We start from the raw sequence: 15,920 nt of genomic DNA on the forward strand, positions 1-15,920 counted from the left end.
AACTCCGTCCCGCCGCCCCGGAAGGTAAACGCCGCTCGGCGCCGGAGCCGCGGTCGTGGCGTGTGGTGGAGGCTGTGTGCCAGTAGCATGGTCCCGGGACTGCCCACCCTGTCGTCCTCCCTCACGGGCGTCGAGCGCGGGCTCCTGGGAAAAAGGCGCCAAGCTGTTCGCGCCCTCCGGAGGGTGGTCCCTGAGGGGAGTCCCTGAGGGGGCGCGGTAACGCGCCGTGCTCAGCCCCGGCGGGAAATCCTGTGGCGAGCCCTCCACAGAAAACCTGGCGGTCTACCCCGAACAGCAGTTCTGCGGGGAAGCGAAGAAACACCGGGAAAATGAAAGACGAGGAAAAGGGAGATAAACCGGATATGCTGCCACGCGTGCTGTGTAAGCTAAAAGTCCTGAACGGTTCATGTTTCAAAAAAATCGGTACAGAAATTGTGAAACAATAAAAAAATGGCAAAGTAATGAAGTAAGTTTCTTCAATACTGTGAGTTCGTTATGAGGCATCATCTTACTGAATGGTGTTTGAGCACTGTCGCAGTACAGTGCTGTGTGTTTGCCACACGGTTATACTGTAGCTCCTCACAGCATAAAGTGGGCTTTTTTTGAGAGTTCCTAGATAACGCAACAGCAATAAGTTCAATAGCTCTGTACACCTGTTTCAGAGGTGTTGGCTATGTGTGGCTAGCCCTACACAACTCATAACTGGCCCAAACCTGATGGTCAGCCTTCTAAACATGCTGTAATCATTCATAGGTTTTGTGCAATAATTTACTAGTCATAAAATGTTTTAGTCATTCATTCAACAACCTGAAATAGAAAGTTATCAGCAAAAAGATTGTTGTTGCTTCTGTTGTTGCAGTTTTCCAGGAATAAAACTGGCCTAATGTTAGGAAAATAAGATTAATGCCTGGGAGGCAAGATGACAGGAGTATATACCTGATTTTAAGGCACACAGCGTAGCATGACTATATCTAATCAGCAGTCCTTGTACATACAATATCTAATTAACAGTCCTTGTACATACAACAAAGGTAAGTAAACAAATCAGTAAAACAGAAATCTTTATAGAATACAGTCACAAAAATGTTTAGGACTTAAAGGAAAGTCTGCACCATCAGGAAATACATTGGGATTTGTCCTGGTTTTGGCTGGGATAGAACTAATTTTCTTCCTAGTGGCGGGTATAGTGCTGTGTTTTTGATTTAGTATGAGTTTAATGTTGATAAGACACTGATGATGTTGCTAAGCAGTGTTTACAATAAGTCAAGGACTTTTCAGTTTCTGATACTGCCCTGCCAGCCAGGAGGCTGGGGGGTTGGGCGGGGAGGAACAACAAGCTGGGAAGGTACATAGCCAAGACAGCTGACCCCAGCTGACCAAAGGTATGTATTGCAGGTATGTGCTCTACAGCACCACAGCCTCCCTTAATGTGACCCAGAGATACTATCTGAACTGGGGGACACTTCATACTCTACAAAGGTTTTCATCATTAGCACATTCCTGTTTCAAGCATCACAGGGGCTATTTGGAATTATTTCTTACATGACTGGGGATGTAATGTGGGACTCCATTTCTGTCTCTTGGAACATTCCTTGTGTACCATCAAGCAATTTTTGGCTCAAGATCTGAGTTATATAAACCATATATTTGTAAACTGGTTTATTGATGGTTTTATATATATCTGGTGTAAGTAGACACAATCTCTAAAGGCAGAAAAAGCCATCCTACATGGAACTTTTAATTTTTGAAAGCCCCTAGTAACTCGTTTAGTACCCTAGAATAATGTAGAAATACTTGACCAAAGAGATACTAGAATTAGAAATAATACGACAGCATTAATGAAATCTCAATGGAAGATCTATAAGGATGATGTACTAACCTTCTCCACCGACTCTGTTGAGATTAATAGCTACACTGGAATATTATGCAGTAAAAAACCACTTTTCTCACAGTCATCCAGCACCCAGAATATAGTTGCAATAATCAAAAGATTTTGTGGTAACTAGAACAGTAGCTCCTTCTTCTGTAGCTGGTAATGGAAATGAAGTTTCACAGCCAGTCTGAGGTTTTACCAAGCCACAGTCACTGCAAGTGCATTCTTCCACTGAATACATTAATGTTTCACTTTGCAGTGAGTGTCTAATTCCTTCTGTATTGACACTGCCTTCAGTATTATCCTGGAGGATATTATTCATCTCCACAGAAGAGTCTGTAAATATACAGAAGTTAATTTTTTACATACATCATGCTATACAAGACATCCAGTTATTAAAGATGCAAATTTCATTATGTTCCGACTATGTTCCTAACCTTAGCGAAAGCTTGAAGATACAGTGAAAGTTTGAAGATGTAGTTAGATATGACAGTGTTTTGTTCTATGACAGTATACCCCCTATGCCTCAGGATAAGCATCTAAGTAATCTAACATATTTTCTAATCAGATGTTATTTTTTTATTAGCTGAACACAAGCACTAGTATTTGTAAAATGTAAAAATAACTATTTTTTCCCTTCCCAAAATATATCACACAGACTTCTCACAGGCTAGAATAGTAAGTAAAATTATTTAATGTCTTATAAGATGGAAAGCTAGTATTGAATGTGTATCCTCTACCTGAGTAGAATTCCTTCTGCATTCAATGAGAAGAGGATGAAACCCTTACAAAGATCTTTTGCTACTTAGGGCTCATAAATGATTTCTTAAACACAAGCGAGTAAGACAGGTATGAATATGCAAAAAACCCAATCTTGACATGAATCAACAAAGAGAGATTGCTGCTTTCACAAGTTATCACCTGGATATTTTACTCTTTAATAATTTCATTAAGACTATTTGCAGAATGCAAAACAATCCAACAAGGACATTTATCAGAATCTGGAATATAAATTACATGCAAAATTTATCCATGGTAAAAGTAGCTAAAACGTACAGTGATCTAAAACTATTTCATAAAGAATCTTATTTATTCACCTGTGTTTTTCAGTTTTTCTTTTAGTTGCTTTAGGTGCTTCCATTTAAACACCACCATTAAGGTAAACAGAGTGAGCATTAAAACTACTCCTAAGCCCAAACACATCCAAAGAACTCCACTTGAATCAATACCTTGTGAAATAAAAGAGATGCATTAAATCAATTGTAAACAATAACCAATAAACTAAAATAACACATAAAACTTGTTCTATATCAAAAAAGCAATTTCTGTTGAGTGACAGCTCAAGTAAAACACAAGAGCTTTAAAAATTTACTCTTCTTAACACACATACTCATACAGGACATGCTGCATATATCTTTCCAGGTTTCAGATTTTTTTAAGTTTTTTGTGTTTACAATTCTATGTAAAATACAAGATGAAAATGCCCAGCATTGCCACAAAGTATTGCAGAAATACTACTTACTCTTATCGCAGTAGTTCTCACATGAAGGTGGTGGTGTACTAGAACATCGAAGATGACAAGGCTTACAAGAGAGCAGCAAATTATCAAAGTATTCATTTTTGGGGCAGTGAGCCATCAGGGTCAGTAATTCTGGAATCTGAATGCCACAGAAATTGTAGGAGTGTGGATCATCTACAAAGGTCTTTTCAGTTCTCAGTTTTAGCAAATGTAAGAACAGCTAGCAATAATAGTTCGACTTCGATCACAGCTCCACCACACAGTACTGTGTTAAATAAACAGGATTTAACTCAGGCCCCCAAGGAATTACTGTTCCTTTTTTGGCAATTTACAATTGTAGAAAAACTGAACAGCTGCACCAAGATAATTTTCAATGTAAGTTTTGTATGAAACAGAAAATGGTTATTTATAGAAGAAGCTTCTTGAACAGGTGCTAAACATTACAGACTGTAGAAAAGCAAGATCTCCAAACAGGAGTTCATAATAATTGTTCTTCTCTTTAGAATTTTGTGCATTTTTTCAGGGTGATGGGCCACAGTAATTATGTTTTCCTGTAATATGCCAACTATGCGGTGCTTATTTTTGTTCTTTTTGTCCCAGTCCAAGGAGCCTAAGTTGAAAAAAATAATGGCAGGAGGCATAGCAATAATAAGATACGACCAATTCCGCTTCTACGTTTGCCATTGACTCATTCTGCAACTTCAGACAACTTCCTTCATACTGTTTACCTGGATGGACAATAATACTTAGAAGATATAGAAGACAAAAGAATTACTTCTTTGTGAATGAATGGGTTTCTGTTTTTAAAGGAGGTACTGTTAAAGTACAAGTTCAACAATTACTTCATAATTGTGTTGTACAAAATACATCTAAGACCTTCAGTTATAATGGAAAGACAAAATCTAGAGATTCAGTAACTGACATATTGCTCCCCAGTTCCAAATTAGCCTCATTTATCTAGTCTTAGGTTTTGGTTGTCTTTTTTGCTTGGTTCATCTTTAGGGTTTTAGCTGGTTTTGCTTATAACCATAAGAAATTAAATAAGATTACATTCTAATCATGAAAGAAGAGCTATATGAATATTGTACAAATTTGATTCAAAACGTTATCTGCATGTTTTCCCTTAGTTTTCTATAATGCAGCACTGTCACTTTACTATAACTGCAGTGCCCACCATGAAAAAATAGGTGGGCCATAGATTTCATTCTTGTGGTAGAGTGTATACGACACCTCCTTCCCAGCCAGGTGATGGGGCACACTGCACGTGCATAGATTTCTCTGTGTATGCAGAGTGTAGCATTTCTGAAAATGCATTTGGTCTTCTCCCAGGAAAAAAAAGGGCTTCGATAACAGACTGCCACACTGAAAATAAATTTACACAGCTTACTTGTGTCTTAACTTTTTATCTAATAGAATTTATTTCAAGTACAAAGTTAACCAGTAATGTCTAGCAAGTGGCAATAACTGCCTGTATCCAGTATCACTGTCACAGATAGATTAGAATTACAGGCTCATTTATAGTTAAATTTCTCCTTGACATAATTAAGTTAATTGCCTTTTTGACTACAAAAAGAGAAGAGAAAAATATTGTATAAGGAATTGTAATTTCATGTATGAGACTCCCACAAAATGCACCGTGTGGGAATACACAAACTGTTTTTAGTGGAATAGCCTAACAAAGCAATCTGCACTCTAGTTTCTAGCAGATGGAACTGCTTACTGTGGCTTTTGCACTTTTTTCTGTAGGCTAGGTGCACAGCTGCAGGCTTTCTATTACAGACTTTTCTCCCTGTTCAAGATTAATTCCTGGATAAACAGGAGTTGAGAAAATCCAATTTAAGCATGACAAGAAAATACAAATGCAGACCATGGGTGATGCCAAAAAATTAATCAGGAAGACAATGCTGTTGCTGAAGTCATAAAACTGTTTCTGGCTTGCTTCATACATTCACACTTTAGGAGAAGAAACCTAAGTTATCCCTAAGTGCATCATTCCCATTTCTGATGAAGCACCATTCAGTAGCTTATGCGTAGAGTGATTTTGAGATTTTGGTTTTAATATGCTCTTTAACCTTTTTGGTCATGGAGAGGACAGTCACATTCTCAACTGTGATCTGAAGAAGGCAGATATTCATGAATGTATCTTCATGGTATCCACAGGTACAATACGTGAATTTCAGGGTGGACAAGCTGGGTCCAAAGCTCTAATCTTTTATCAATATAGTTGCATTGACTTCTGTGAAATGCTGTCTAATTTTACTTCAATTGAATATTTTCCCGTGCACAGTATTCCAGGTGTGGCCTGACAAGCCCTGAGTACAGTGGGATAATGACTCCTTTATCTCTGCTAGTGATGGCCTTGTTGATGCAACCCAGCATCCTGTTGGCTTTCCTTGCCGCAGCCGCATGCTGGTTGCTCACACAGAGCTGCTTGTCCACCAGGACTCCCAGGTCCCTTTCCACAGAGCTGCTCCCCACCTGGGTAGATCCCAGCCCGTGCTGCACTCCTGGATTATGTTTTCCCAGGTGCAAGGCCTTAGATTTGTCCTTGCTGAACCTTGTCATGCACTTCTGTTCTACTTATTACTGTAATGTATTCTCCAACTGATACACATTTTGATATGATAAGGTACTATCCATAAAAACTGTGAAGCATTGACTTAAACAGAGAAATGTTGATCTAAAAGCAACAAAAGAAAGAGTATATGTCTAGAACACTGCTTATAACATTGCTTTTCTATGCCCACCATTGCTATACCCAAACATGATTTCTAAAGTCTAGGAAAAATGTACTGGAGTGGTCAATCAACAACCATTTAAATAAATGCTAGACAGTAAGAATACTTTCTCTGGTGCAGCTGATGCAGGCGTTATTTCATCCCTGAGACTTAAAAATGTCACTTTTGGAATGTAAAGTGACACACCTAAAGAGCCTGCTGGAAAGATGACCAGTCTTATAGCTCAGATTTTTCTGAGGTTCAAAAGGAAGCCTGAAATCAAACTTCAGGCTTTGTTACTCTACTAAAGCAAAGAAAAATACATCATTGATAATTTCAGGTAAGATACATTCCGAAAGACACTATTATGGAACAGATGTGATGGATCTTTTCTAGAAAACCAGATGGCTCTCAAAACACTAGTCAAGATTTTTTTCAACTGTCTTAAATAACTCACATAAGTCTAATGTAACTTGGAGTGGTCTGAATCTGTTTAGGATGGCCTGATGAAACAAAGAGTTGTATGTTCATGATGTGGACCTATGTTTTTCTTTCCAGATCATAGTATCTTTCTGGGTGATCTGGGTAAAGGGAAAAAAAAAAAGAAAAACCATTTCAGCAAGGTGTAAGATGCACATTCTAAGTTTGAAACTGATGTGATTAAATCAGTATTGCTTTTCTCAAGCATATTAAGAAGCTATCATTTAAGGAAAAGTAACTGAAGTGTTGATGTGTTCAATAAAATAACCCATAGCTGCTGCTCTTACTGCAGGTGTCACTGGTGATACAAAGCAGGTCAGGGGGCAGTGCAAGCAAGTAGATGATGGTAACTTTGTGCAGTTTTATGTCCTCCAGGCAATGCACATTCTTTCCCTCTCCATAACCCTCTATACGTGTTTTGGCAGAGCAACACTGACAGTAGTTTGGAAAAAATCGCATAGAGCAGATAATAATAGAAACCAAGAAAAACCAAACGGAGATTCTCAAGGCATACCATAAACTCAGTGCTGGTATGTGGAACATTTTTAAGATGATCTATTGATGGTACACAAGGAGCTTCACCTTGTGGCAGAGATGCTTCCCAGTAGACGTAACCAAAGTGTCGGACTTTTGAGAAAAATATTAAAGAGAGGAGTGTAAGACTTGACATTACTTTGTGAGACAATTAACCGTGAAAGGGACTACAGGATATAACTCCTACTCTACGTAGTATTATTAGTCTTCACAACTACTTTACTTTTTGCTATTAAATTCTTTACTCTGTTTTCCTAGTCCAGAAGAAGTGCATCTGGTTTTACTTATATCTTGTGTACCCAAAATACCTCTCTCTCCAAAATAGCATGCTGTCACTGTACTTTAATACATCCGTTGTATGATGTGCAGAAGTGTTAATACTATGATTCCTAAAATATTTTTTCACTCAAATGTAATGAGGTATCTTCTAAATCAGACTATTTTGGCACAAAGACAATTCATGTCTAATTAGCAAGACTGGTCTGTAGGTCACCAAAGATACAGTTAGTTTATATACAGCTCAGCTGATTAAATGTCTTCGTGTTATAGTCCTGCTTTTCACTCTCCAGTATTCTGAAGCATGAGGAAGGGCTCTAGGGCTTACCTGACCACATGAAAAGCACCTTTAATTTGTTAATCTGGTCGGTTCCTAGAGTTTTACTCCCTAGGGCCTGGAAAAAAATGGCAGAAAGAGAATAGGAAAAAAGATAAACGGCTGATGACCTAGTGGGAATGTGAAACTAAGTCCACCATGGAAGTACAAATCTCGTGAACTATTGTGATGATGTCTTTATTTTAAAAGTCCTGTCAAACGCTAAGTACAGTAGAAATTTATGTGTCTCGTTATTTGATATTGTCTATGTGGGACAATAAGATATTGTGGCAGATCAGCTTACACTCTGTATAACCAGCTGGCAGTAACAGCTCTCCTGTGTGGCTAGTTAGAGTTCAAACACCTTCATCATAAGACACAGAAGTAAATACAAAGAAGTCTTATCTTTTCAGTCAGACTCGGGGAAACCTCCCCTCAAGTAAGAGGCTAAATACGGCTCATTTCATCAGAGCTCTGGAGAATACTGCTGTCTCTTAGAGAGATAACTGTCCTCCTGCAGTTGGACCACTATTTCCCAAGGCTTACAGCCTTTAGAGATAAATGATTTTTTTAATATATATAGATGTGCCCCAAAACACAAATCCTTGATTATTAAGCAATAAATTTTTCACATATAGGAAACTGAGGAGCAGTGATAGTAAAGGGTCTGTAACATGTCATTCACATAAATAACCACCATATGAGTCACAGTCTTTACTCCTTATCTATATATCGGTTTATTGATGTCTGTAATGACAAAACAGGCAACAAATGGTAGAAAAACTATGAGGAATTACAGTTACCATGGCCTGTTGCCTTTGTTTTCTGCACATCCTAACATTCAAACATCCTGCTTCTCAAGGGTCTGAAAGCAAGCATATAATCAGAAGAACTCGATAAGCAGTAATTCCAAGTGACAGACCTTGCTACACAGGTAAAACACACATTATTTCAAAATACGTGTTCTGTGGTTCACCTGCTGTTTTCACTGAATACATGAGATTCCCCGGAACTTCTGAAGACGACTATCTGTAGACCGTTTTTGAAATTATATTTTGGGGCACCATTTCTTATCTGCCCATGTGTGTCAATTCAGTAAAGCACTGTGTTGCCCGCTCTCAAAACCAAGTGTCCATATGTGCCAGAAAAAGCTAACTCATTCAACAGATTATTTGGTGCAGCGAGCGGAAAATGTATTTGACAGTTACTGTGTCGATAGGTGATGGCACTTGCTGTAAAACAAGTTTGGGGAAATGATGTGCTACTGGAGTAAGGAAGAAATTTTATATCTTAGCAAGATTCTTGTGCAACCTTCATTTTTGAGTAATTTTGATAGGAGGAAGCTAACACTTAAAAACACCCCAAACTTTAATCACTTTGTTAGGTGAGTGTGCTGTACCAACTGACTCTAATAGGAGAGCTGTAATACCTGAATTCAGAAGCTTTTTAAAGTCGAATACTGGATTCAGCCAACCGATGAAACAAAAACTAGAAGCATTAAGAATAAATTCATTAAGTGACATTAAGATAAGGGTATTGTTACTTAGAAACTGTAGTTATGTTAGTAATTTATCCACTGCCTTATACAACACACATGAGATCCTCTAAGTGGCACACTATTTTGTTACATGTAGACTGTGCACACACACACAAAACATGTCTGAGATGAGTGGATACTGAGGGTTCTACAGTGATATATACCTTTAGGGAATAATAAATATATGGCTCATTTACCAGTGAAGTTACATCTCAGCTTTCTTTTCGTTACGGGATGTACAGGGCTCGCATTGGCTTTCCACAGAGACATTAATAAATGCTTTCTCTTTGTCACTTGATTTTGCTCCGAAAGGATGACAGAAATTAGTAGAGTTGTACAAAATAAGAAAGGATTTATCAAATATAATAGTAGGTAATTTAACTGTTAAATGTTAAATTTAAACTGTTAAATTTTAAATCCACAAAATGTGGCCAAGGAGGTATTTCTGCAGTACATTACTGTAACTTAACTTCAAAAACTCCCCGAGATATCCTCTAAGAATAGAATCATAGAATCATAGAATCAGAGAAGGGTTCGGGTTGGAAGGGACCTTAAAGACCATCCAGTTCCAACCCCCTGCCATGGGCAGGAACACCTTCCACTAGACCAGGTTGCTCCAAGCCTCATCCAGCCTGGCCTTGAAGACATCCAGGCATGGGGCATCCACAGCTTCTCTGGGCAACATATAATAATATTACCGTGTCTGAATAATATAATTCAGACACTGTAAGCTGGCCTGCTGGAGGTGACATCATTATGGAGGGTAATGGGAAATAAGTTTAAGAGAAGTGTCAATTGTGGAAATATCAGGAAAAAAAAAGGAAAAACAATTCTCGGAATTGCTTCTAAAATGTTACAGTCTGACTCAAGAGTGACACCCAGGGACAGTTCATAAAACACAGTATGAAATATACTTCTTTGCTCACTTGATGCGATTATCAGCTACTGGCAACTCCTCCTTGAAGTTCAAATCTACATCTGGAAGCAGTAAAACATCTATTTGTTGTTTGGAAGAATAATTTTAGCATGCTGTCGGTTCTCTTAGGATATCAAACTGCTGCAGATACTTTCAAGCAAGCAAATAATTGTTATGGACAGTGGCAGTACAGGTAGCTGACAGCACAGCACAGACCAGGAGGCAGTACTTTGGAGCTGTACACACGCACACTCTTTAGACTTCCACCCTTCTATCATGCGAGCAGAAGCCTTGGAGTTACGTGCCGCTTTGGCAGAATACAGGCATGCCGAGCACTGAGCATCCAGCCAGAGCATTTCTTGCCATGAACCCAAATTTGACTGTTGGTTTCCTTAAACTTCTAGAGAAGCCTAAGACTGCCACAGATCCTCATCAGTGCCCATTTTTAACGTGTTAAATCAGTATTACTTATGTGACAAAAATTAGTCACCCGAAAAGGCTAAGGAGAATTTTATAGTTCACTATTTAATTTGAAAAAAGCTACAGTGAATTTCAACACTGAAATAATAAACTGAAAACTGAACAGAAAACGAAGAATGTAATACTCTTATGCCAACAATTAAACATAAAGATTGAAATTCACCTTGCACAGAATGGTATCTTAAGGTCGATTTACCCCACATAACATCAACAACAAGGCCTTGTTCTGACACTGCTTTGGAGTTTCTCTGCTCATGCTTGTGCCAGCTTCTTTGCCTCACTGTACTTCAGAAATTCTGCTGGCATAATTACATAGCACCGATGAAGAGAAGGAGGGGTTTCTGCTAGGACTACTGCATTCCCTGCACAAACAACATTATTAACTAAGCTGACAAAGGAATTCTTCTGGCTGTATAGTTGCTTCCACATTGGTCGCTGTGTGCTGGCACAGCTCTTCTGGGTAGCACATGTAATTTTCTTTTCCACTCACTAAGGCCAGTGACCTACACTGCCAAGTTTTATAGTACAGGCTCGGTCTGACACCTCTCTGATTCTCTAAAGCTATATACAGAAAAAATCCAAAGAAAAAAGTCCCTTATAGATTACCTCATCACTACAATCGTAAAAATTTGTGAGATCAATGTACATACAAAAAACCCACCACTTTTTCTTCCCCAAAGTTACAACACTTGAAGGAACAGCAGTTGTAGAGACAGTTATCTCCTAAAAAAAAGCATTAAAACTTTCTGAAACAGTTACTTTCAGAAATCCATGTTTTGTTAAGAGTATGCTTCAACTGTATGGCTGGGAGGAGATGAGCTGTTCTAGGAATGGGTACACACTGCTAATAAACAAAAGGAAGGGGTTATTAAAGGATTCATCGTGTTCATTAACTTTCACAAGCTGCACAGAACAATGCTCTTTTTAGACGCCATATCATGTGTCTAATGTCATTTGGGCACTGTGCAAAGTCAAGAACAATGTGGATTTTGCCTGTTTGGTTCAGCACATTTTAATTAGACCACTGCTTTGAAGAGACCAATGTTGCTGTTGCTACATCTGGTATTTCCAAAAAAGATGAAGGAACAAAACAACTGAAGAGAAAAATGTTCCTTAAAAATAGTAATTAAAATGACAATAGTATAAACATTGTCAATTAAATCTCAGACAACTTCTGTATCCCTTACTACATTCCAAGTTCACTTAGCTAGGAACCAAGTTATGGAAAAGATTAAGTGCATAGCAGAGAAAATAGACTATAGACCCTTTGGGGAAAGAAGATACCTTTTCATTTGTCTGACGATCCACGGGTGCCAGCATAGTTACATAACTGCTAAGGACAATTCATAAACCAATAACTGTGCAAGCAAGTTTGGATTAAGCTAATACTTGTTAGAACGCCAGGGACATTTTTATGTTGGTGCAGTAGTTTCTGCAGAATGTAAACTTTATTATTTTCTTCATTTCTTAATGTAAGCACTTACATTTTGTGTTGGAAAAGTAGTCTCCCACCTACTACTATTTTAGTGACTTTGCAGATGGGCAAAACAAGTGAAAACTGATGAGTGGTATAATGCCAACAGGAGTAAGGGACTTAGAGTAATAAGTGTTCATGAACAGCTATGAATGACATGAAGTGCTTGGCATACACTAAAGTCTCACAAGAACTTTTCTTCTGATAATTTTGACTAAATTCTCTAGCCATTCAGTGTTTGTGGACAAGTTTAGGTAACACACATTCACTTTATTTCAAATTCCACATACAGCACCACAGTGCCAATATGTGCTCTCCCTCAAAACAGCAGGGAAGTTACAATTGATTTAGCCATCCCTGTTCCAGAATAATTCCCCATACAAGTTGCCTTCTCCGGAACAAAAGTACTGGCACAGAATAATTCTGGAGTAATTAGTCCTCTTTAGAAACAAGCTCACTATTTCATTCCCACTGTTTCATAATGAAGTAATTATTTTCTGTAACAATGTTAACTAGCTATAGAAGAACAGTTTTAAAAATTCCATGACACTGTTATTCTTTTTTCATAACAATAATGTCATTTGCTTTAGTCATTACCGAAACTAAAATCTTAAGGGATCTTTAATGGACAAAATCTCCCTCAGCTGGAAATCTGGAAAATCAAGAAGGGTAAAAGAAAGCACATGGAACTAGTTTTCTATTCCCACCTCCCTGGAAACAGCCAGCCAGCCTGTAAACCTTTCCATGTGAAACAGAAGTGCTATAAAACTCTCACCGCATGTATAGGGCAGGAGGTCTGGCCTGGAGATGTTACAGAACCCAGCAGCGGGCATGGCAACTCTGAGCTTCTCCATGCCAGGGAGGCACTGCAGTAAGAAAGGGTGTGAACAAACAGCATGTTACATACCCTGCATTACACCCTGTATCAGTATTTTCAGTGCTAAGTTCAACATTTTCATTATCTCACAAAAACATTCTGCATTAGCAAACTCTAGAAAAATTACATGAAGCACAGCTGAATTTTGTTTGATAGCAGGGACTCGCCTTGTGCATCTGTGTTAGACTGTCAGCTTCGCTTTAAATGCTAGCCACCTTTTCTGCAGTTTTTTACCTCTGTATCAAGCTACAAGACTGACAGTTTGATGGTATCCAGAATTGCAAACTCTGTTACTTGTCTCCTGCTAGAACAATACTAGCTCACAGCCAGTGGAAGAATGTCTCCTGAGGATCCGGCACTTAAAAGTTATTGTTGCTCAGCCAGCTCAGCATCCTAGCCCCTGAGATTCTCAAATTTGTCTCAGGTCACCAGGAGCAAAACCATCCTCTGTTTCCATTTATCACTTCCAGAGAATCTATGTATCTTTGGCTTGTAATAGTTACTCTCCATAGCCAACAGATTTATAGATGGAAACAAATTAATGAAGCAGAAAGTTCATTTTCTAATCAAAATATTGCTGATCAACGTGAAAGCATAAGAAGAGTTAAACAGACGCCTGAATTGTACTGAACAGGATTTGCTCTCAGTTGCCATTGTATCTTAACTGACATGATGCCTCCTCCCACCAATCCCACACCTGGCTTTCAGACCTCTAAAACCGCACAGCCTCTGCCTTTCTTCAAAACAGATTCCCTCCTGTCTCCAAGCTTCCAGTCCTAGTTCAGTCATCATTAAAGTGATCTCATTCTTCCCTTCCTTGGATGTGCGTTCTTGGCTCAGCACATTCTTTCCACATTAAGCAATCCTGCTGTTTACAACATTTTCAGTTGTCATAAGTTTATAAACTATGTACAGATTCTTCACAACATGCACACCTAAACCCTCATCTTTATTTCATGCTTTGATAGGAAAAAAAGAAACACCCACCCAAAACACAGTTTTGATAGCAAGACTGCTTACCTAAACCACGCTCCCCCGACTGTTTATCAGTCTGGAAGCTCATAGTATCAAAGCCACAAAAAAAATTCGTCTGCGGAGTGAACTGCAATGGCTGTGTGTTCGAAGACAGACCCCTTGAACAAAGAATGAGCTGGCACCTAACTTACTGATTTTTTGAATCTGAACAGCAGGCTGACTAAGCAATAGATCACAGAGCTGAGAACTCTGAGCCTCCAATTAAAGTCACCCAAAAAACGGGATGGCACTTGTAAAAACAACCTTGCAGCCATTATTTCTAGAGATACACAAGCAAGATGAAGAAGGATTGTGTAACATACAAAAGTGAGAGACACATGAATACCTTGGAAAACAGTGGGCTGAGTATATGAAATATTTGAGAGGTGGGCACAGACAATTCTAAACAGGTATTTTAGTGTATGGATCCATATATTCCTTTTGCTCTCTAAAGTAAAACCAATTAATTTTACGCCCCTTTTGAAGCCTGCAGTATGTGCTTTAACTGCTCCAAAAGAAAGACTTTCACTCCTTGGAGACCTCAAAACCAAGAATGCAGCTCAGAAATCCTCATCACCAATACACAGCGAAATGTCTCAGAGTTAAGTTGCCAAGTTCCTTTGAGGATCCCCCTCTGCAAGCTTGGAGTCATTGTACAACTGGACTGTGGAAGAGAGCTTATGCTATGGTGCTGCACTTGGAAAACCAAAGTCTTTTATTTGAATCTCTTCCAATCAAATAGCTTAAAATACCTGTAAGACAACACAAACACAGCAATTATGGGAGTGTCCAGCAGAGGGAGAGTAATAGGCCAGAAACGGCATGTGTTAAAATAGCAGGGTTAGAACAAACAAATGGGTAAAAAGATGTTTTCCGATCAAGATATCTTAGTTTGGGTTACACATGGTCTTGTGCAAATACAAACGCCCCTTTATAAGTCACTTATGCTTCCAGAAACACCAGCAAAGCTTAGGATAGACTTGGCTCTTGGAAAACAAGACACCATGCTGGAACACCATGCTGAAACACAGTGTGGTGTTTGTTCTCTAGTTTTCAGCTGCATCTCCACGGACTACCTGGAAAGAGAATTTGCCAGAGTTTTGGCATATTAATTTATAATCTCCTGGCACCTAATCAAACTTAACCGAGTCAGTATTTTCAGTTCCGGGTCAGGCCTCACTAATATTATGAAAGGTATTCAGAAAAGCTCTGACACAACCTTCCTTCAAGAGAGGTATATCACTGGTACAGCCTTAAATCATGTTTTCCACAAAAGCTTTCCGGACCCATTTAACTCTACCTGTTTCTTTTAAGTAATGCCTAACTGAATTTCTAGCATGTCTCTTGAGACTGTTCCTCCACATAAGCCTCAAGACAAAGAGCTGTGTGTCTAGAATGGCACTTCGTAACTGAGCAGTTTCCTATATTTTTCTTTCAACAATTTACCTTGTAACTCTGGTCTTTCCTTCCTCCTAGGTAAATAGCTTGTTCTTCCGGCTTTGGTTTTAAAGCCGCATTCTGACTTCAAAGCACTCCTAAATATCAGGCTACTCATGGAAGTGTATAACTAATGTACATATTTGAATAACTTGAAACTTCAGGGCACGGCTCACAATGCGTCAGTTGAATTTCAGCTTGCTGCCACACCAGAAAGGGAAGTCTTACTCCTTTCCTGCTCCTCCCAAACTCAGCCAAATACTTTCCCATTTTGCAGCAGCTCAGGAACTTATCTGATGTCAAGGTAAACTTAGTCAATTCAGTCCTAACCGAGCACGCTAAACCCACTCTCCTTCCCCCTCAGACCGCTGCTACTTTATGGCGTTCAGTAAACTGAGCTGTTGGTGGTGAGCTGTTAACTGCTTGAAGATGTTAATCTGTTTGAAGCCTTCTAGTGAACTCTCTCTTTG

General features: G+C 38.9%; 1 protein-coding gene across 1 annotated transcript; it reads right to left on the reverse strand.

Moving 5' to 3' along the window:
- Positions 1-1,952: 1,952 nt before the first annotated feature.
- Positions 1,953-3,510, reverse strand: TNFRSF17 (tumor necrosis factor receptor superfamily, member 17). The gene is made up of 3 exons (XM_010157823.1): positions 3,396-3,510; positions 2,971-3,102; positions 1,953-2,209 (listed from the first exon to the last, which is right to left on the reverse strand). Exons 1-3 carry the CDS (start codon positions 3,508-3,510, stop codon positions 1,953-1,955), a joined length of 504 nt encoding a protein of 167 aa, XP_010156125.1.
- Between the last annotated feature and the right edge of the window lie 12,410 nt (positions 3,511-15,920).

This window comes from Eurypyga helias, unplaced genomic scaffold (genome assembly GCF_000690775.1).
Source record: "Eurypyga helias isolate BGI_N326 unplaced genomic scaffold, ASM69077v1 scaffold4048, whole genome shotgun sequence".
Classification (NCBI taxonomy): domain Eukaryota; kingdom Metazoa; phylum Chordata; class Aves; order Eurypygiformes; family Eurypygidae; genus Eurypyga; species Eurypyga helias.

What these genes read in the sequence shown, in the direction of transcription:
- TNFRSF17 (XM_010157823.1), bottom strand. Translation starts at nt 3,510, where the DNA reads ATGGCTCACTGCCCCAAAAATGAATACTTTGATAATTTGCTGCTCTCT. An exon ending in TGAGAACTACTGCGATAAGA is followed by an intron (nt 3,103 to 3,395) that starts GTAAGTAGTATT and finishes TTATTTCACAAG; the next exon opens with GTATTGATTCAAGTGGAGTT. An exon ending in AGAAAAACTGAAAAACACAG is followed by an intron (nt 2,210 to 2,970) that starts GTGAATAAATAA and finishes GTATATTTACAG; the next exon opens with ACTCTTCTGTGGAGATGAAT.